General features: G+C 35.9%; 2 protein-coding genes across 6 annotated transcripts in view; both read right to left on the bottom strand.

Moving 5' to 3' along the window:
• The window catches only part of DYNC2LI1 (dynein cytoplasmic 2 light intermediate chain 1), a 29,488-nt gene extending 29,227 nt beyond the window's left edge, over positions 1–261 (bottom strand). Inside the window, exon 1 of the mRNA XM_081314884.1 lies at positions 199–261. Coding sequence (XP_081171010.1) covers positions 199–212 — 14 coding nt within the window. The 5' untranslated portion in view covers positions 213–261. The remainder of the gene's footprint in view (positions 1–198) is intronic.
• A 4,943-nt stretch (positions 262–5,204) lies between these two features.
• The window catches only part of PLEKHH2 (pleckstrin homology, MyTH4 and FERM domain containing H2), a 70,993-nt gene continuing 52,752 nt past the window's right edge, over positions 5,205–23,445 (bottom strand). For 3 of the 5 annotated variants that reach the window (XM_081314432.1, XM_081314434.1, XM_081314433.1), the window contains 12 exons: positions 23,323–23,435; positions 21,957–22,136; positions 21,097–21,194; positions 19,837–20,014; positions 18,594–18,749; positions 18,073–18,170; positions 17,037–17,178; positions 15,433–15,578; positions 12,172–12,301; positions 11,050–11,136; positions 6,472–6,609; positions 5,205–5,644 (listed from right to left, as the gene is read on the bottom strand). In XM_081314432.1, the coding sequence (XP_081170558.1) occupies positions 5,474–5,644; positions 6,472–6,609; positions 11,050–11,136; positions 12,172–12,301; positions 15,433–15,578; positions 17,037–17,178; positions 18,073–18,170; positions 18,594–18,749; positions 19,837–20,014; positions 21,097–21,194; positions 21,957–22,136; positions 23,323–23,435 (1,637 nt within the window). In that variant the 3' untranslated portion in view covers positions 5,205–5,473. Of the gene's footprint in view, positions 5,645–6,471; positions 6,610–11,049; positions 11,137–12,171; positions 12,302–15,432; positions 15,579–17,009; positions 17,179–18,072; positions 18,171–18,593; positions 18,750–19,836; positions 20,015–21,096; positions 21,195–21,956; positions 22,137–23,322; positions 23,436–23,445 lie in introns of those variants that run through there. The other 2 variants (XR_014024679.1, XM_081314431.1) reach the window with 2 other exon arrangements.

Here is a 23,445-nt window from a genome sequence, read left to right as displayed (position 1 = left end):
GGAGCCGTTCTTGAAACTCTGTCGAAAACTGAGAGCCCAGCAAATATCCTAACGCGGAATACAAAACAGTCCGGGCGATTATTGATATACGGCGCAGGACGCAACAATTCTCTGCCTCACCCCGGAGCAGGAATAGCCCGAGTGACACGACACGGGCCCGCCCTAATGAAAACCCAACCCAATCGGTCTTCTCTTTACCTGGGCCCGGGCATCTCTTCTCAACTTCATCAAAAAACGGCGGCGAGAATTTTAGGCCTTGCCCTGCTCCCAGATCACCATGGCAACAGAGCCTCGCCTGCGAGCGGAGCTTGATGGGAATTGCAGTTCTTTGGCAAGAGAAATCTTTCTGCTTGCCACCAGGGAAGCCGCGGAGCTGACTTTTCTGCATTGCCCTCGTCCGAAGTTGTTAAGGTGCTAGAATCTTTAATACTGCACTGAGGGATTTGTAAAATACGGGTCATTAAAAGTTTGGTCAGCGTAGAATTTAAGAGTCGAATTTATCTTCAACCCCCTGCACAAGCAGGAGACCCTGTATCATTTCAGACAAGTGACTGGCCAGTCTCTTCTTAAAAACCTCCAGTGGTGAGGCACCCACAACTTCTGAAGGCAAGGTGTTCCACTGGTTAATTATTCTCCCTGTTAGAAAGTTTCTCCTTAATTCCAGGTTGCTTCTCTCCTTTAGTTTCCATCCCTGCCCTGCCCTCTGGTGCTTTGGAAAGTAAGTCGACCCCCTCCTCTTTGTGGCAACCTCTCAAATACTAGAATACTGCTGGAATAATACAAGAATCTTGCCTGACCTGCTCAAGATTATTCTACTTTACTAAATTTCTGGTCCTCTGAAAGCCAGCCAATCAAGCCCCTCCTAGAAGCTGTTAAGACCTGGTTATTTCTTGCATGTTTTTAAAATTGTGCAGTGCAGCGCTATGCAGTCGTATCTGGAAGCAAAGCTTTTGGATTTACTTCCTCAAATGAACAGAATCAATTGCCCGTAAAGCCAATCTGTGAAATGTTTAGGCTGTACAGTATATTGATGAAGGTTCTCAATCATCCAGGTAGAGTTGTCTGGAAGTTGAGTCATGGCAACTGGACTTATTTTATTTTTGGTTTGAAAAATTTTGCTGCTTTATCCAAGAAGCTACTTGGATAAGCAGCAACACATTTCAATAATAAAAAAAAATCCAGTTGCTGGACAGTATGGTTTAAATGCTTCAAATAAGTTGCAATGACAGCAAGAACACTTTGACTAAATAATGCTCTAAAGCAGTGCTTCTCAAACTTGGCACCTTTAATGGACTTCAGCACCCACAATTTCCCAATGGGTCGTGGAACTGAAGTCCACATATCTTAAAAATTGTCAAGTTTGAGAAATGCTGCTCTAAAACATGGCGAGCTATCTAATCCTCAATCTACATGACAAAATACAGACTTTTTCCTCATTTATTTTATTTGTTAAAATGGTTTACAGTTATATAAAAATACCTTATAAAACAACTAGATTAAATAAATAAAAATATTCTAATATAAATTAACATTTTTTTAATTTTAAGAACAATTTGAAATACCAGACCCATTAAAGCATTTCTTGATTAAGTTTATACAAACTGCATATATTTTCAGTATTCATTATATTTGGATGGGGCCCATATTTAACATTTGAAGATAAATGTTATGTATGGCTAGTTGTACCAGTTTATATAGATAGATAGATAGGATGCATCTAGAGCAGCACATAGGGACAGATGTACATTCAGATGTGCAATCCAGTTTAACATTACAGCTTCCTACAGTAGTGAATGTTGCACACAGTAAGCTGTTTATGCATGCACGTATCTTTTACAGAATCACAGTGATAATAATAGTTGCAAAGATATGTCTCTTTTTAATAAAAAATGCACAATAGATGAAATGTGATTATACATAGCGTCTATAAGAGTATCAGGGTACCACTATTAATTTTACATAGAGATAGCAGCAAATATAGAGCTATGTTGGGCTCTTGCCCAAGTACCTTGAAAATAAATCCAAAGTGGTAGAGTTTTATGCAGCTTTTACTTTCCAGGATGAAAATGGGTCTGCTAATTAAATGAACTTGCTGGTCCCACTTTTACCTTAAAGGCTAAAGACTTCAAAAATAAATTTCTCAAAATTTGTCCTAATTAGCAGCGTAGTATGCCAAAACCCCTACATATACAGACTTGCAGAATTTTATTTATAGATGTGCTAGTTGGTTATGTAACTATATATTGTTTCTTTTAAATCAGTACTTTCTTTTTTAACAAGGGGAGACATTTTGCATAGGTGACAAACTGTGTGAAGTGAGAAATAGTTCTCAGGCTATAATCATTTGTACTATCCTCTAGACCAGGGGTGTCAAACTGCTGGCCCGCAGCCTGGATGCATCATAGCAAAACTACGTCCACCCCACTGCCGGCAATGGCAAAAAAGTCGCAACACATCACGTGACATTGCGACTTTGATACCCCTGCTCTAGACAATGAGTGTCCAACCTTTTGACTTGCTTGGGCCACACTGAGTGAAGAGGAATTGTCTTGGGCTGCATATAAAGTATATAGTATAGTTAATAGATATAAATGCATATTATAATGTTCAGTTTTCAATCTGGTGGGGCTGTTTACTATCTCTCCGGGGTCATATGTGGCCCATGGTCCCCTGCTTGGACATGCTTGCTCTAGAGTCAACCATTATTGTGCTGGCGCAATTAAAGAAGAAAAGCTTTATTCAGCTTTTATTCTTTCAGCTTCACTGAGGTTAAGGGTGATACTCGATACTCTAAGACACCAGAAGAGAGAGGATGAAAATGACCAAAGAACATCTATCAATACTTAGGAATTATGATAAATATTTTTTCCCCACTAAAGAACCAGATTGGGGTGTTTTTTTTTAACCTCTATTTGTTCAGAACAAATGCAAACAAAATTCTAAAGCAGGACAATACTAGACTGCAGCATGATTGGTGGACCACATCTGGCTGAGATATTCAGTTGCTCTTTTTTCTGAATTTCCTTTCTATTTTAGCGGAAGAAAAAAAATCAGCATTACTAACTCCCTCCTGAGATAGTAGCGGCTTTTATAATACCCAAGTTGTCTGTACTAGCTTTTAATACATATTTTATCCTGTCTTATCTATAAAGCTCCTTTCCACCAGCAGGATACTTCCTTCACATCCCAAATAATTCCAGCAAGTAGTTAGACTGCATTGAAAGTATGGAAGTTGTGACTACCTACTGCATACCAGGGTATTATGTCAGGCTTAGCCACTAGGACACATTAAAAAAAAAGTTTAGAGCAACCATGTGATTCTCTGCTCCACTAAATTCTTTAGTAAATCTATTATTCTTTCTGTAAATTTTACCACATATTTTAAAACTGAAGCATGGCAAGTTTTGTTTAAAATTTTGATATATATTTATCACTCAGACACTGCATTCATATATATGAGAATATAAATGGGTAAAATTATTTTAATAAATAATAAACAATAGTGGTAAATGGTTTTGTAAACTTGTAAAAAATAAACAACAGATCTGTGAATTGCCTCAGGATTCAGTAATTAAATCAGTTCCGGCAGGTTGTACGTTGACTAATAGATCTAACATTCAGCTTTTTGGGTGACTGAAATAGATTGGCAAAGATTTACTAATGGTGAAAACAAAATAATTTCTCCCTTCCTTACCCTACAACTCTTCATCCAATTATCTGCTACACAAATGAAAAATGGAAATGGTAATAATAATAAAGAATTGATTTTTTTTGTATCAGTTATCTTGAATTCAAAGTACAATTTTTTGCATTCAGAAAAAAGAAAAATGGATCCTATGTGTCTTTAAGATTTGCGCATTGCTGATTTAAACTGTTAATAATTGTACATGTAGTCCTGTACTGTTAACTAATATTAAACTACTCAGAGAGAGTTAAACAGAGTTAAACAGTATTGCTTATAAATTTAATTAGAATTAATTTATGAGCAACATTGTTTAAACAAAACTAAAACTATTTATACATGTTCATCACTAAATGATATAACATTACGTTAATTTGCATGCATAACAATTAAATAGTATTTTACAGTACTGACAACAGATATTGTCCCTAAAGCAAAAGCTCTATCCTGAGAGTTGCAAGCCAATAAAGGAAAGCAGAAGGAAAAAATGGAAAGCGATCTGTTTGAATGTACCAAAATGAAATAATAAGATTTTTATGAAGTTTTATCAGGTATTTAAATGCTGAACAGATTTCTCAATAAATAGTTTACAGAAGGTTATGTCTAGATCAATTAAGACTGAAAGCATACATCTTCATGACAGAGAACTCTCACCCTAAATGAGTTATTGTATGCATACTATATTCACATATTATTCCAAGCTGTAATTACTTGTTTTTAGCTTAAAGTGATATGCAAATAAGATCAGCGAATAAACCATTAACTTGTTTTAAAGAAGTAAATTACTGTTTGAAACAACTATTTGCTGTTGGCTTAATCATTATAACGATGAGTCAAGGAAGGCTTCCTGCAATCTGGGTTATTCCTAAAATGTTTTCTGCCTTGCCAAATTCTTAACCTAACAACACACATCTAGTAAAAGTGCAGTTAAATGAGAAGAAACAAGCTATGACCTGGTTAAAGAATTATTATATTCATTCCAAGAATTCTGTCATATTTAAACAAGAGATGGTTTACTATGATATGTGGATGCAGTCACATTTTTTAAAAGTTCTATGTCTAGGAGTGATTTAGAAAAAAAAGAAAGAATTTAGAACAAAAGGAAAAAATCAGAGGTCTTGTATGAACCTTTGTATTGAAAGATTATTATTATTTCTCCAATGTTTCCTTTATTATTTCTCCAACTTCTGATTATTTTTGTTACCCAATTCACAGTATTTATTCAGTATAATTCTATTTGGATTACCATATACTATATATATGTATATGTATATGTATATGTATATGTATATGTATATGTATATATATATATATATATATATATATATATATATATGTATGTATATATATATATATATATATATATATATATATATATATATATGTGTATATATATATATATATATATATATATATATATATATATATATATATATATATATATATATATATATATATATAATTTTGTACTTTGTTTATTCTAATAGTTATGAAGAAAAATACAATTTCTCGCGTACCACAGCTTTCAGCTTGAGTAGGACTATTACTTCTAGGATGCAAAAATCCAGATAGCTGCCAAGGCAGAAAAGATCATTCTTCTATATTTTTACTGTCATCTAGGGGTCATCTGAATTTTTTACAGTTCACATCTGAGAGTCCCAAGCTTGGTAGAAAAATAAACGTGCAACAGATGTTGTTAATTTCTAATTTACAACAGATTGCTCTTTCAAAATAATAACCTAATAAAAGTGACATATATTTAGCATCACTATTCATAGAAACTTGAACTTTTCATAATAAAGTAGGTCCTTTGGTTGGTCTGTTTTGCAGTAAAAATGAATGACATTCTATATCATTAGATTTTGGATTTCTTGATTGCGGAGCAGAAAATTCATGAACTGTCTTCTTCTGTTGATGAAAATTGTTAATATAGCTGGCAATAAGTAGAGTAATCTCAAGGATCTGAAATAAAATGCATGCAGTTAATAATAATAATACATTGAGGATACCTTTAATAGACCTTTATTGTCTAACTGGACTATACTGAATTGGGGGCAAAAAGTAGTGTGTCTTAAAGTTTCAAGTTAAAGCTTTCTCCAATGCATTAATAATAATGTTGTCAAAGTGTGTCCATCAATCAAAGGATATGAAGGAGAGGATATGGTGCCTTTGTACCAGATGATTAACTAGCTACAGAAACGGCATCAACTCTTCTTTTTGGAAATGCCTTCACTATTTGAAAAACATGCTTCTAGCATTCTGAAAAAGATAGTTCAATAAAGATCAGGCAACACTGTTATAGGTCAAAAAGATTTTTACAATAAATACTGTGAGGGAGAAGACAACTCAGAATCTGACTGAGGATATTTTTCTAAACATTCTTGACTCTATCTTTTCTCATTTTACTTTATATATTGCTGTCATAATGATTGTAGCCTATCACAAAACACACATTTAATAAAAGGCCAGTCCTAGTCCTTCCTGCATGCTTTTTACAACCCTTCCACTTACCTTTATATTTTGTTTGGGTTTAAGCAAAAGATTAGTTTCAGCCATCTAAATATCTATGAGACCCATCTGGAAATTAGAGACATTCTTGAAGATAAAAATGATGCCAATGGTTTATTTTGAACCATGCCAATCTTACATGTTAGATGAAAAGCATTTTGAAAAACAAAACTTAAAAGTAAATTAAGCTGGGAGATTTCTATGGGTGTTAGATGTTTACGTTTGTTCTATATATGCAATGTTATTTAAAGCTGGTAAACAATTTTGGTTAATATACTAACCTTTGGTTTGGCAAAAGTAAACAAGAGTTTTTCAGTATGTTTCTCTTCTGTACTCATGTTATTTACCACCAGCATAAAGTCTTCTTGATAACCTCCAAAAGTCACTAGGTTTTTATATAAATATGTCAGTATTAACCGCTTAAAAGTCCGAAAGAAATGATGTTCCATGCAAGAGAGGGAAAAGAAATAAAGAGGGAAAATAATTTCTATTTATTTTAATAGACATGGCTTTGAACTCAGGAATTAAACAGCTTCTAGAATGATTATAAGGGAATGTTTCATTTCAGTAATAATCTGTCAGGACTGCATTCTAAACATTTTTACTAAAGTGACCAACACAGAATCAATTCAATCAAAATACCCTGTAACATGCTTATTGCATATTATACCTATCACACCTAGACACAGAATACGCTTACAGATAAACCGGCATATAATCACAATCATAATGCTTACTGAAATATGTGTATCAGTGCAGTGGTGGGATTCAAATATGTGAACAACCGGTTCTCTGTCTGGATGCTGCTTCTGGAAGTCCATTCTGGGCCTGGGCAACAAAAAATTAGCTACCGGTTCTGCCAAATTGGTGCAAACTGGCTGAATCCCACCACTGTATCAGTGGATTGGATCCTGACTTAATCATACTTCAGGAATATCCTATGAAAGCAGAGGGACAATATCTAACTAAATTCAGCCTTTTTGATTTTAATTGATCTATATTAAGTATGGTTAAATCTGGATCCATTCCAATGAGACTTATTTTTTAGAACTGAGCATTTGACATTATGGTCTAAGACATACTTTCTAGAAATAACCTTTTGTAATGGGGTGTGAGAATAACCTTGAAGAATAGGAGGAAGAACCATAGGGAAACAATAGTTAGATAAGAACAATCTTAGTCCAAAGCCAAAATATAATTTGAGAAAACATCTCAGACTTAACCCCGAGTTCTCTGTAGGGTAAAGGGAGTGAGTGGTCATATTCATACTTACAAGATATTGTAATACTGTATATATTAGCATTCATATATTAGGGTTCCTTGTCTAGTCTACCTCAAAAGACCGACAACAATATTCTGAATATACCTCCTTTATATTAAAAATTATAATTGCCATATTAGTATTAGTTAAACCCCTTCATGGATTACTGCCTTGTCGTGGCGAAGGGGCTTGCGTAATTCAATGAAGATATGAGCTATGCCGTGCAGGGCCACCCAAGACGGACAGGTCATAGCAGAGAGTTCTGACAAAACGTGATCCACTGGAGAAGGAAATGGCAACCCACTCCAGTATCTTTGCCATGAAAACCCTATGGACAGTACCAAAAGGCAAAACGATATGACGCTGGAAGATGAGCCCCTCAGGTCGGAAGGCGTCCAATATGCTACTGGGGAAGAGCAGAGGGCTAGTACTAGTAGCGCCAGAAAGAATGAAGCGACTGGGCCAAAGCCGAAAGGACGCTCAGCTGTGGATATGTCTGGTGGTGAAAGGAAAGTCCGATGCTGTAAAGATTTTTTCTCCATAGGAACCTGGAATGTAAGATCCATGAATCAAGGAAAGCTGGCCGTGGTCAAACAAGAGATGACAAGACTAAACATTGACATCTTAGGTATCAGCGAACTAAAATGGACAGGAATGGGTGAATTTAATTCAGATGACCATCAGGTATACTACTGCGGGCAAGAATCCCTCAGAAGAAATGGAGTAGCCTTCATAGTCAATAAAAAAATAGGAAAAACAATACTGGGATACAATCCTCAAAATGACAGAATGATCTCAGTTCGAATCCAAGGCAAACCATTCAATATCACAGTAGTCCAAGTCTATGCCCCAACCACCGGTGCTGAAGAGGATGAAATTGACCGGTTCTATGAAGCCCTACAGCACCTTATAGAACTAACACCCAGAAATGATGTCCTTATCATCATGGGGGATTGGAATGCTAAAGTAGGAAGCCAAAAGATAACTGGAATAACAGGCAAGTTTGGCCTTGGAGTACAAAATGAAGCAGGGCACAGGCTGATAGAATTTTGTCAAGAGAATACGATGGTCATAGCAAACACTCTTTTCCAACAACCCAAGAGACGGCTTTACACATGGACATCACCAGACGGTCAACACAAAAATCAGATTGACTATATGCTCTGCAGCCAAAGATGGAGAAGCTCTATACAGTCAGTAAAAACAAGACCAGGAGCTGACTGTGGCTCAGACCATGAGCTTCTTGTTGCAAAGTTTAGGCTTAAATTAAAGAAAGTAGGGAAAAGCGCTAGGCCAGTCAGGTATGAATTAAATCATATCCCTGTTGAATATACAGTAGAGGTGACAAATAGATTTAAGGAATTAGATCTGATAGACAGAGTGCCTGAAGAACTATGGACAGAGGTTCGCAACATTGTACAACAGGTAGCAACCAAAACCATCCCAAAGAAAAAGAAATGCAAGAAAGCAAAATGGCTGTCTGAGGAAGCTTTGCAAATAGCTGAGGAAAGGAGGGAAGCGAAAGGCAAGGGAGAAAAAGAAAGATATGCCCAATTAAATGCAGAATTCCAAAGAATAGCTAGAAGAGATAAGAATGCCTTCTTAAATGAACAATGCAAAGAAATAGAAGAAAACAATAGAATAGGGAGGACCAGAGATCTTTTCAAGAAAATTGGAGAGATGAAAGGAACGTTTCATGCAAAAATGGGCATGATAAAGGACCAAAACGGCAGGGACCTAACAGAGGCAGAAGAGATTAAGAAGAGGTGGCAAAATTACACAGAAGAACTATACAAGAATGAGCTTAACGTCCCTGATAATCACAATGAGGTGGTCACTGACCTCGAGCCAGACATCCTAGAATGTGAAGTGAAGTGGGCCTTAGAAAAGCTGAGCAACAACAAAGCTAGTGGAGGTGACAGTATTCCAGCTGAGCTATTCAAAATCTTAAAAGACGATGCAGTAAAAGTGCTACACTCAATTTGCCAGCAAATTTGGAAAACTCAACAGTGGCCACAGGATTGGAAAAGATCAGTTTACATTCCAATTCCAAAGAAAGGCAGTGCCAAAGAATGTTCAAACTATCGCACCATTGCACTCATTTCTCATGCTAGTAAAGTTATGCTTAAAATTCTACAAGCTAGACTCCAGCAGTATGTGGATCGAGAACTACCAGAAGTACAGGCAGGATTTCGAAGAGGCAGAGGAACTAGAGATCAAATTGCTAACATACGCTGGATCATGGAGAAAGCTAGAGAGTTCCAGAAAAACATCTACTTCTGCTTCATTGACTATGCTAAAGCCTTTGATTGTGTGGATCATAACAAACTCTGGCAAGTCCTTAAAGAGATGGGCATACCAGACCATCTTATTTGTCTCTTGAGAAATCTATATGTGGGCCAAGAAGCAACAGTGAGAACTGGACACGGAACCACTGATTGGTTCAAAATTGGGAAAGGAGTCCGGCAAGGCTGTATACTGTCGCCTTGCCTATTTAACTTATATGCAGAGCACATCATGAGAAAGGCAGGGCTAGATGAATCAAAAGTTGGAATTAAGATTGCCGGAAGAAACATCAACAACCTAAGATATGCAGATGATACCACTCTAATGGCAGAAAGTGAAGAAGAACTAAAGAGCCTCTTGTTGCGGGTGAAGAAGGAGAGTGCAAAAGTTGGGTTGAAACTAAACATTAAGAAAACCAAGATCATGGCATCTGGCCCTCTCAATTCCTGGCAAATAGATGGGGAAGAAATGGAGGTAGTGACAGATTTTATTTTCCTGGGCTCTAAGATCACTGCAGATGGGGACTGTAGCCAAGAAATTAAAAGACGCTTGCTCCTCGGGAGGAAAGCCATGACAAATCTAGACAGCACACTAAAAAGCAGAGACATCACCCTGTCAACAAAAGTGCGTATAGTCAAGGCTATGGTCTTCCCAGTTGCAATGTATGGCAGTCAAAGCTGGACCATAAGAAAGGCTGAGCGCCAAAGAATTGAAGCCTTTGAACTATGGTGCTGGAGAAGACTCCTGCGAGTCCCTTGGACTGCAAGGCAATCAAACCGGTCAGTCCTAGAGGAGATCAACCCTGACTGCTCTTTAGAAGGCCAGATCCTGAAGCTAAAACTCAAATACTTTGGCCACCTAATGAGAAGGAAGGACTCACTGGAGAAGAGCCTAATGCTGGGAAAGATTGAGGGCAATAGAAGAAGGGGACGACAGAGAATGAGGTGGCTGGATGGAGTCACTGAAGCAGTAGGCGTGAGCTTAGATGGACTCCAGAAGATGGTAGAGGACAGGAAGGCCTGGAGGAACATTGTCCATAGGGTCGCGATGGGTCGGACACGACTTCGCAACTAGCAACAACAATTAGTTAAAAAGCAACTTTTCAGTAAAATTTTCTAATAGTGAGAAGCTAAATCAATGACAACCAGTTGTACAGGATGCTTTCTTTAGCACACAGGTTATAAGTGTGCTGAATTCTGATTCAGCACACTGAGACCAATAAGACTTATAAGTTGGTCTAATAGTGTAAATAACCTTTACAAGTATATACTGTTCATTTATTCATAAAAGTATTAAACTATTTTCTCATTACCATGGAGTTGTATTCAAGAATGTTAATACCATTTTCAGAAACAGCAAGCCATATCAATGTGCTCTCTGGTGTGGATACTGTCAAAAGCTAAAATCAAACAAACAACAACAAAATAAATATACACATGGTACATACTTAGCTGGAGTGACCATATTATATACAATAATGAACTGTTCTACACTTTTAATTAATAACTGAAATAATGAATTATTACATAAATTATTACATGAAGGTAAGCAACAAAAGTATATTGGAGTTTCCTCTGGAAACACAAACAATAGTACAGAAATGCGGTGGGTTCCCCTTTACTGGATGTATTCAGGCAGAGAATAGATAATGTCACAAATGCTCAAATTTGGATTCCTGCCTCAGTAACCTCAATGGCTTATTCCAACTCTGTTCTTATGATAATCAGATTTTCCTGCATTTGGAGTATTCTATTATGCTCAATTAGGTTCTTGACTTTTTATGTTCTAGTCTAATCATAACAATGTATTATTATTATATATCTAATTTATATAGTGCATGTAAGTGTGATTTAGAAGCAGACCAGAAACTGGGAGACTTGCTTCCAGTCCCACCTTAGGTACAAAGCTAACTGGGTGATATTCAGCCAGTCATTCTCTCTTAGCGCAGGAAGGAAGAAATGGCAAACCACTTCTGAAAAACCTTGCTAAGAAAACTGGAGAATTGGGCAGATAAGGCAGGATGTAATCAGTTTTGTTTATAGCTATATCACTGGGCTGCATTAGAAGATCATGGGGGCAATTGTACTTTACACTGTTAGATTGAATTTTGCAATTAAATATTTTACCTAGAATATTGATGGACTCACCCTCAATGGAGGTTTTCAAATGTAGATAGCCATTCCTGAATTGATTAAAATGTTAACTTAAATGACTTCTGTAGTTTGAACCAACTTATTATGTGATCCTATGATCATGATCCTTACCAGTTGAATATTTCCTGCTCCATTCAATACATTTATAAAAAACCCACACAAGATATTAATTACTAAATGCTTTAATTATTTTTAATGGCAAGGGTAGAAAGTGCAAGAAACAGTGTACAGGCAAAGATAATTTTTTTGGTAAAGAAGGAAGTGAAAAATATTTTTCTTACTTTTGCTGCAAATAGCTTGGCACCAAAGAGAGGCCACTTCCGTACCACAGCAAGGTAAATGCGCACACAATCTATAGCAGTATGCCCACGAAGAGCCATCCATTTGGTTGATAATCTCTGGTAAAGCTGTCTTTTAACATGAAGTATCAGGGGTAAAATCCAAAATAAAACATTATGGAATAAAGGAATTATTATTTAACTGTTATGAAATGAAGCACTATACATATATATATATATATATATATATATATATATATATATATATATATATATACACACACACACACACACACACACACAGAGTGCTTTTTTTGGTCATAGAATATATACACACAAACACACACACACACACACACACAGAGTGCTTTTTTTGGTCATAGAATGCACCGGAACAGAGTTCCAGCACCGTTTTTTGACAGATTTTCCAAGTTTTAAAAGTAACTTTTGAAAATTTGTTGTTTGGACTTGAATCGCCCTATCAAGCATAGCAGGTCGGCAGCAAAATCATTAAAATGATGCATGTGGGCTGCTTGTGTGTCGAGTCTGATGCATGCGTACTTGTGGCACTGCTCAGCTTGTGATTGGTCATGTGGTCGCGTGCTGAGTGCTTACTGCGGGCGGCGACCGTTATGTTTCATTACACTACTGACGTGTGGGTGTGTGTAAAGTGATTGACTACATGCAAAAGGTAAATAATTTATTTTTAAAAATCATTGGTGAATTGAAAATCTTTTTTTAATTTTTAGTGTAAAAGTGTGACCCCAAATTTAAAAATGAAAAAAATTACTAATTACTTCTCAACCACCGGTGCTGCTAAGAACTGAATATATAATTTTTTAAATAAAAGATTAACAAGATGTGAGTTCAGACACCATTTTTCTTACAAAAAAAAGCACTGTGTGTGTATGTACACACACACACACACACACACACACACACACGTAGCAGTATGAAGTTCTCGAACTCCGGGAAGAATATAAAACAGCTGTTTATTGTTAAAATAGTAAAAACAATAAAAACAACTATTTACAAACCTAAAACAACCTAGCAACAGCAGACATACTGGCGCCATATAAGGTCAGTGTGGCCCACCAGCCCAACCAGACACTCCGGACCAAGATGATGTGCCCCAAGGAGCCATTATTAGAGGGGGGAAAATCATCTGTGGTCTATAGGGTACAATGTAAGGACTGCCAATGCAATTACATCGGAGAGACGGCCAAACGGATTAAGACCAGAATCTACGAGCATAGGTTGGCCATCAAAAGGCAGGAACAGTACTTGCAAATATGGACACACATGGCCAGCAATGGCCACTCATTTGACTTCATGGGGATGGAAGCTATTGCCCAGGACACCTCCAAAGGAGGCTGGCTGCTTAAGGAAGCCTGGTTCTCAGATGCACACTCAATCAGCTGGCACATAGAGCTACCACCAGCTTATTAAGCACTGAAAGCGTATGAAGAGCAATCCAAAATGCTGATTGCACTTAGAAGGAGAGGGGCCAAGGAGGATGGCAGCCACGCTACCCATTTGGGGGAAAGGAGGCCGGACACACAACAACTCGTCGAGACCAGGGAAAGGGAACAGGTGAGGAGTGAGTCTGCAATAACTCCCGACAGCCGAACGCAGAAGGGGTGAGGAGAGAGTGGACTGCATCCAGTCCATTCATGTGTGAACGGAGATCGACTGGAAAGAGCGGAATCAATCAGACGAAGAGAGGAGAAACAGGAACAACTGGGAGGCAAGGCAGGCATACAGGTATGCCCAACCCGAAGTCCAGAGGGGATTTGACAGATCGGTGAGGGCGGAGCGGTGCAGGCACCCCTGGAGGAAGAACAACAAATAGAGGAGGATGGTGCGACCCGCAGAAAGGAGAAGCAAGATAAATAACAGCCTATTGAATGCAGACGGTGGAAGAAGATCAGGAATAACCCCACAAACACTCCAATCGACCGAACACAGATGAGACAGGGAGGTAGGATGCCGCAACGCATGCACATGCCTATGCGCGAGGAGCAACCTGCTGAAAGTGGACAGCGCAACAAGACAGAGAATGATCCAGCAGTCACTCTGACCCACTGCATATGGAGGCAGGATGGAAGGGCACCACAGCGTGTGCACATACCCACACGCGACGAACAGAGGGGACGAGATCGGCAGGATTGAACGGCAGAGGGCGTAAACAATGGACAGATGCACTAGAGAAGGAAGGGGGAATGGTAATAGAGGGGTGTATACAACGCCAGCCCAGGACACGCAACCTATGATGATTGCGGGAGGGGGGGCATTTGGAAGATGGAATAATAATAGCATCACATGGCTGGACGCAAGGAGGACAGGTTGAGAGGATAAAAAAGGCAGGAGAGGAGACACAACAACGAAGGGTAGGATTGACAGAGGTGAAAGGGGCAAAGAAAGGAACAACAGGAAGAAAGAAATAGGACTGGAACACGCACAAGGAGATGCGGGGCAGCTAGGATATTTACGGTTAGTTAGGATGGGCGGCCCTATTACACGATCAATAGGCAGGGCACTGAGTCAACAAGGTTTATAAACAAATTCCCTACCCCCTAGCATTTACCCTGATGATGCTGGCAGTGGACCAGCGAAAGCTAGGTTGTTTTAGGTTTGTAAATAGTTGTTTTTATTGTTTTTACTATTTTAACAATAAACAGCTGTCTTGTATTCTTCCCGGAGTTTGAGAACTTCATACTGCTACACAGATATGTCTGGGATTCACATTTTTATAATTATTAAGGAGATATATATATATATGTGTGTGTGTGTGTGTGTGTGTGTGTGTGTGTGTGTGTGTGTGTGTGTATAAGTATGTATACTTGTATATGATGAGGTAGCATTGTTCTGTAACTTTTTTAATTTTGGATTTAGTTAATGTGATTATGGTATGAGATAATTTCCAGCCTACTGGCAATAGAAATGAAAAAAATCTCTGTATTTTGAGAAAATACACATATATAGTACTCTTCCAGTTTACAAGGTATGTCATGTTTGGATGCACAGCATTATTTCTTTAACTATCCTATATTCTGAGATTTCAGGCAACTACTACAATAATTACCATAATAAATATAAAAATGAACCAATGTTAAATATAAAAACCATCATGTACATTTAATTTGTGTGTTAAAATAATTTATCCAACTAGTCTAGTCTCTGTCTAAGAAATAAAAATTACTGCAACATTTAATGGGATCTTTATGTAGTTCTATTTGTAGCTTTTAAAAAAATATAACATACCTTAACTGTTCTTCTGAACAATTATCTCTGTATCTTTTGGGGTAAAATTTCTCTATAACTTGTTTTAAAGTTTGATTAGATTTTGACAGGGAAGTTACTTGACCTGCTGGAGTTGAGAAAGGTCTTTCAAAATCTCCTATTTCCACCTTGTAGATAAGCAACATAAGAAAAAAATAGTGAATGAAAAAGGTGATTACAAAAGCATCTTAGTACCTCAGCATACTTAAGCATCTACAATCTAATGTCCATAATGTAATGTGTATGTTCTCAGTAATCTTTTAAATAATCCTAATAAATATAATTGTTGCAAACTCCATGACTTATTTTTAGAAGCTGAAAGTTTTAGATGCGGAAATTATCAGTGCTAGTAGAATTAACTACTGTATAAACATTTGGTGTTTGTGGTATGGTGGTGTTTTGTGTGTGAACAGCACCCATCATTTTCTTCATACAGAATTAAACTCAGATGAAAGCACTACAGTATTCTTCTGCTCTTGGACTATATAAAACAGAATATTGCTTTCAAACCCAACAAACATTGAATTTGTCACGTGGGTCACTACATGTTGATATATTGCATATCCATAGAGAATCACTGCTGGGCCATTTGTATCATGACCATAAAGTTCAATCACTATCAGCAGTCAAGAGATACTGGTCTGGATATGGACTAAAACACACTTCTGTTCATACCAATGTTCAGTCTGAATCAACTCTACCACTCCAGTTATTTATGAAAGAAAAACTTCCTTTCAAGGCAAATTATGTCTGTTTTTAAGCCATTTCCCTTATTTCAAAAGGCATTGATATATTTCATCATTATTAAATGATACTCAAGTGCATCACAGAAAATTAATTTATGGCATGTTAATGTTTCTGTATTAAAAGTATTCTGTGGAAAATACTTTTTCTTCCTAATAACAGTATTTTGCTATTTGGAAAATGTCATTTTTTTCTCGATGGTTGAAAACAGCCTAAAGAGTTTAGTGCTCCTCAAGCACTCCGTAAAATAATTAAAAAGGAGTTTATTTTTCTTATCAAACTGACCTTCTCATTTCATAACCCTTTTTCTTTTTGTTTGCCTAAGATAAATTTTCTAATGTATACCTCTCATCTTGCTAGAACTGACACATTCCCTAAACATTAAAAACTAAATTAACAAAAAGTATACATAAAGCATATTTTATAAAAAGCAAGTTTTCAATTTTATTCTCTAGAAAGAGAGTAGCACATAAACTATAATAATAAAAAAACAAAAAAATATTAAATCATCCTATACATAATGTGGGACTGGACAACCTTTATTATTGGTAGCAAATTTGGAAAATGTTGCTTAGCATTAACATTAAAACCTGTCATTTGGAAAGATATTTAAGGATCAATTCACCAACATCACTGTTTTACTTTCACAGTTTGGCTATTACCAGAAAATAAAATGTTGAATTTCACCAATCTGATGAGGTTTTGGTTCAGATAAAAAAAAATTATTCCATGCATACAGCCTAACATTTCAGAACATAAGAGTAATTGATTTATCCATGCTTTATATCATAAAAGAAATCTACGTAAAAGGCAGACAACTGGAAAATCACAAACATAATTACCTGGGCCAGAAGTGCTGCCAATTCTAGTGCCAGATCTTTATTTACAGGGAAGAATCCATTTATAATTTGATCATTTGTCTGATACATTAACAGTAGCTTTTCTCTTTCTGTCTCTTCCCGGATTTGTACTGAAAAATAGAGCCTGTGAAAGAAAACAGTGATATGTTAAATGCTGATAATCACATAGTATGTGCAGTATGTGCAGGGAATAAATTATAAGGTACTGAAATATATATACAGTCAGTTCTAGTAATACACATTTTAAAGACTACTAAAAAGAAGTCTGATCATTTTTAAACCGAATTCATGGAAAATTATGCCCTATGTAGAAATATCAAGAGAGATAAATTTTAAGACTACATTGGCACGATGCAATGAAAGAAACATTTGTTAATGTGATATTCATACAGGCTCTAGATAAATGTCACTATTATAAAACTTTTATAGGAAAAGAAAATATAAGGTAGCCATGCAGTGAGAAAATCACAAGAAATAAGGCAAGGAGATAAAAAAGGCAACCAAGACAAAGTTAAGATAATAATCTGAATGTCCATGTTTAGCAGGACACCTCCTTTCTCAGAACACAAGACCAGAAGATTGTAGACAAGAGAACCAGTTTCTCTTTGTTTCTCCTTGCTGCACTACGATCTCTGCCTACAAGTTGCTTTCAATGTGGAAATGACCTTCTCTGATGGAATCCAATTAAGATGGTACCTTTAGTTTCCTCTTTCTGAATTTTTGAACATTCTTATTAGGAGATATGCAAGCTAAGAAAGGAGAATTCTGGTGGATCTTCCTAGATCTTTTGACCTGTTTCTTCCCTTCTAGTTTTTCAAAGAGAAAAAGAGATAAGAGATCAGAAGTATAATGCACTTTCAATGTGCATCCTTTAACATTTTAATAACTACTATATATTGCTGAAAGCCTGATCAAAGGCAGTTAAGCAGTCAAGAATCTTAAAAACTAGCTTCATGCAGAAAACAAGGTATTCTATTCTAAAGTGGTAGAAGATAGATAGAAATTCATTGTTTTATACCTATTTTTGTAAGTAAGCCTAACTGTTCTTGTCCCTTCACATTTTCCTGGATGCTGCTCTTTAGAGGCTTGCTCCCATCTAGAAATAATGTCACAGATCTAGAAGGAAAGCCATGAAGAACATGTTTACTCCATCAGTTGCCCCATATTGTACATTTTGGTTAAAAATTATTTTATTGTGTTGAAAGGATATTTACCTAAACATCTTTTTAGAATAAAGTAAGAACAAGGGGGAATTGTTTTACTGGCCCTTAACAATGTCATGCAGATCAGCTATGACAGAGTATTACACTCATATTAGACTGAAAACACTGAACATTTTTACAGATAGTCTTTTCAAATTATATTTTAATGAACTTTATGAAAACTATGAACAAAATTTAACAGAACAATACAAAAATCTTCATATTTATTAAGCTACTTTATTTTGTTTGCATCAAGAAAAAAAATTAAACTATAGTTCCAATCTTAATTTTCTTATCTGTAAATAATATATATTTTATCATTAAAATAGTTGCTCACCTTGATGTTTCCTTGAAGACAATGTTCAATATCCTTGCCGGAAGGATCATCAGTAAATAGAGCAAATCCTGATTGCGCAGGTTTTCTCATTCCTGTATCCTGATTAAGTGTGTTCAAAAATTCTTCAACTGTGGTAGAAGCATCAAACCCAACAACCTGTGCAGGCCACATAAATTTTACATCAATTAATTTTACACCAAAGTGGAATATTAGATTTTAAAGTAACAACTATCATGCTGAAAGTGTGAAAGTAAGATGTAGAGGACTGGCTTCAAGGATGTTCTACCCCGTAAGAAGGACATCTATGGATCCAAATCATACAGAAAATATAAATATAGACCTAAGGAAAATTATACCAAATGTAAAAATAAAAACATGGGTACAGTCAAAGAGACATATTTTCCAAAATAGCACCAGCTGAGTCCTAGAATTACATTTTCCATATTATTAAGCAGACATGTTTATTCTGATCCAGCATCAAACATACATACATATATACACACATATACATACATCCATTGGTGGGATTCAAATATGTGAACAACTGGTTCTCTATGTGGATGCTGCCTCCAGAAGTCCATTCTGGGCCTGGGCAATAACAAATTGCTTAAGTGATGCGAACCAGCTGAATCCCACCACTGCATACATCTCTCTTTCTCTTTCTTTCTTTCTTTCTCTCTCTCTCTCTCTTCCATTGCCATAGACAATGCACCAATTAATAATAAGATTTTGAATCTACAGTAACTGAAAGATATATTACAGAGCCTGTGAACACTCTCTTCTTCCTGTAGATATACGCTATATTTGCTCCTTATTGTACTTGCTTGGTTGCAGTGGATTTCTCTTGGCTAGATGAAATCACCAGTCCTCTGGAAGCGTCAGAAGAAAGAAATTATGTCTACTACAAGCACCACACATAATCATAATTATGTCTTCTGAAGACCACACTACCCTCCAATGTGACATTCAGAAACCTTCAATACCATAAAACAAATGCACATAACACCAAAGCCAGTATGAATCATTTATTATAAATTGCTGCAAATTGTTTTTCTAATTAAAATTTATATTCATTTTATCTGGTCAAATGAATAAAAATGTGCACACGCAAACATGCATTCAGATTGAAAATTATCTGTTTATCAATAAGGAGACAATTAAACCTTGAAATCTTTAAATATCTGTGGCATTTGTAATTTTATCCTCCCATTATAATGGCACATTATTTTATGCTTAATTTTACCTGGTATATGCCATTCATGAAATGTACTGGAATGCTAAAAGGCAAGGAATGATGGTAGGGATTTCTTAGAAGTGTTGAAAGAATTTCCATTCTTGATGGTCTGGCTTCTCTGTCACCATTCTGTTGTGTTCTTTCTACACATCGTTGACAGTAAATTGCATATTTTCCAAATTCAGTCCTGTAAATACAAAGCAAGTCTTTATGGCTTCATATTTTAAAACTGATGTCAAATGGTCATGTTAATGTTTAAAACTGTTCAATATGTCATAGTACAGATCTGTCAATTATATACATGAATTTAGATTTGATATACAGAGTTCCAGACTGGCATAAGGACACCTTCTATAAGTACTTTGCAAATGTGCTGAAGAACTGGGTTGTTGGTTTTTTTTTCAAGCTTTTAAGTTGTTTGCTTGCTGAAGCAATGAGAACAAATATATCTTTTTTTAAAGCCAGATTGAAGCAGGAAAAATGAGAATTGAGATAATTATTACGAATTTAAAAAGTCAGAATAAATTTATTTTTAGAAATGTGTGGTTCAAACTGAAGAATAACATAAAGGCTACAAGACAGGGCAAAAGGTAGAGCCAAACTGGGAAATCTAATGGTTCATAGCCTTAATCAAAATATGAATGGAATGACTCCATCTTTCTTGTGAACTATGGATTAACCATTTACTGATTGTCTCCTCTCTTTTAACAGAGAATGATGTCAAGAAAAAGGCAGCCAAATTTCATTCTAGTATTTAAATTTTCAAGATATATTTTATTAAATATTTTATACCTTTCCTAATTTCTTTAAACAGAGCTGTGAAACACATATATGAAATGCAAAACAGTAATTTAAAAGTTGTACCAGCTCAAGGGTATATGGCACCCTTGGGCCACAATGACTGATGGTGCTACCTGCCAATGCAAAGATTTGCATTTTTAAAATAGTCTTTGTTTTTGGAAGAGGAGGCAGCATTGGAGGGCCCTTAGCTTCCGTACCTTAGGCCAGTGCCTTCTTAGCCTTAGCCATAACCTGGTCCTGCCTCAACAAGCCTATTAACTTTCCAATTTGGAGCCCAAGTTGGATTTTAAATGTAAAAAAAAGAATGCTGGTGACAGCATTCGAGGTTATTTCACTGAGGTCAGAATAATAATTAAATTATTATATGTGATATAATATATTTTGTTTCTGTGTTACATTCTATTTCAATATTTCAATAATAAAAAGCAATTTTTAGATTTCAGTGACATTATTCTTCGTAAGATATACCTGGAATCTGCATTCTTCTTCAAATGAAGTTTGATGAACCAAAGGAATGGGTGCTGTGGGAGGAAGAGTCCAACACAGAGTGCTAAAAGCTGCCAGGCCTAATCAAGAAAGAAAAGCAGAATCATTGCCTCAAGTTTCTCCCAGGATCAAATTGTCTTCAAGCAAACCCTATGAAAATAATAGACACCAAACCACTGAGAATCCAGTTTAAAGACATTAGTTTTGTGTATACTTTTGTAAGATTAGAGCGAAGATAAACAAATCAGACAATAGACAGGAGACTACAATAGGAAGGGAAAAGGGAAAACTCCCATAAAACTCAGATAATGTAAACTCCCAAATCTAGTATTAGAAATATAATACGTATTTGTTTTGTCAGTTGGTTTAACAAGCCAAAACTGTTTGTTACATATTATATAATAGTATAATTCATCACAAATTTTCCAGTGTAAGTACACTCTTCAAATGAATATATGTTAAATTAATATAGCCAAGACTCAGTGAAAAGGATTTTTAAATGACAGTGTTGCATTCACACAGTACATTTGTGCTCATTTCATTTTGCTGTTTCATAGCTTTTCTATACTCTAGCTTAATAATACAGAAAACAGTATATAACAACTGGAAAGGAAAGTGACATTAAGGAATTATCTGGAATGAAATGTCTTTGGAGATGAAACAAGGTTAATTGTTATTTAAGAGAAGTGATAAAATTAAGAGAGTAAAATAGACTATTTTTATCACATTTTATTGCATTTTTAAGGGTTCTAATAGGGGAGCATCCACTTTTATTAAAAAAAAACTATACCATCCATCCTCAGCACAGGAGTGACAGATATTTGCTATAATATGCTTAGCACCTGAACTGGTCCTATTTGATTTGGTGGCTGTCGTCTTCTTGTTTGCTTTATCAACTGACAACAGATTTCATTCTGAAGCTCTGGATGTGTGAGACAGACTTGCAATGCACTTTGGGCCAAAGACACATGATAGTCAATAGCAGGAGAATCCACAGCAGCATTGATAAACAACTGGCATGTCTAAAAAAAAGCGTAACACAGATGAACTTCAGTTGTGCATTTTAAGTTTCAAAGTGCTACATCGACTCTGATTTCATCATACTAAAAACCCAATTACTCAAAACTCTTTGAATAACAAATCCACATCAGCTGTAGATAACGTGTCTATTGGACAGAAACAAACACTGAAAGAAGAAAATCAGTTCCTTGTCTTTTACTGTTATAGTGGCTAGCAGCTAATGTTACCCTTTCTTTTATTCCCACCAGACTCAAAGAATGCTGAGAAATGGTGAGGAAACAAACTCATTTTTACTGGCTCAACTAAGATCAGTTGCTATTTAGCTCCTCGTCTTCTTGGATCATACAATTATCTTATGCAATGTTATCATATTTGTTCATTGAAAATTATATTGTTTATCCTGATTGACAGTGACTAAGGCTTTTCACATTATTATTTCCTAATCTGTTAGTCATAAATATAATAACTGAAATATCCTCTTATTAAATATGGATTACTTTTCCTTCATAATAAGGGAGCCAGTATGATATATTGTATAAGTTACATGTAGCCTGTAAGTACTTATTCAAATTAAGTATAATACTTATTCAAAAGTAAAGCTTGGCCTTTAGTAACTATCCTTTCAGTTGAGCGTGACAAATAATTGCCAAAAGAGAATTTCCTTTGTGGGTATCGAACACTCTCACTTTGGAAAGTTATCAAAAATTATCTTTAGAAATACAGAAATGATCATTTTTTCATCATTTAAAAGCCAGAGTGGAGTTTTTATGGTAGAACTCTGAACCTTTGCTTAAAACAGATCTTCTTTTATGCAGCTGCTGCCATAGTAAATGCATTCTTGACTTTTTTTTCAAAAAGATTTGGATTTTTATAATTTAAGCTTCTTCTTTACACATTTATCTTTGATGTGTTACATACTTAATATTTGCAAAACAGACTGCACTGTAACTTCCAATAAGTTAAAATTACCTAGTCTGATATGTTAATTATATGTAAAGATAAAAGGAAATGTTGGAAGCAAGGGTTAATGATTGTTTGTTTCCTCCCTCCCTCCCTCCCTTCTTAGGCTTATAAACCATTCCAGTCACAAGTTACTATGATTAAGTGACTGAATATTTAAACAGGATATTTTAAGGGAAAAATTCTGAAAAAGTTATTATTGAAAAGGAAAAGTTGCATTATGGTTACCTTGAATAATTTTATAGCTTCTGTTTGCAGAGCCTCTGATGGAAGGGTTGTAAGAGGAGAAGTAATTCCATCTTTGCTATGACAAAGAGTGGGATGCCTCCAGATCTGAGAAGCTGGAAATTA

This window comes from Vipera berus (assembly GCF_964194415.1).
Source record: "Vipera berus genome assembly, chromosome: 1".
Lineage (NCBI taxonomy): Eukaryota > Metazoa > Chordata > Lepidosauria > Squamata > Viperidae > Vipera > Vipera berus.
Note: the sequence above shows the minus strand (reverse complement) of the source record. Positions and strands in the feature narration are given on the sequence as shown.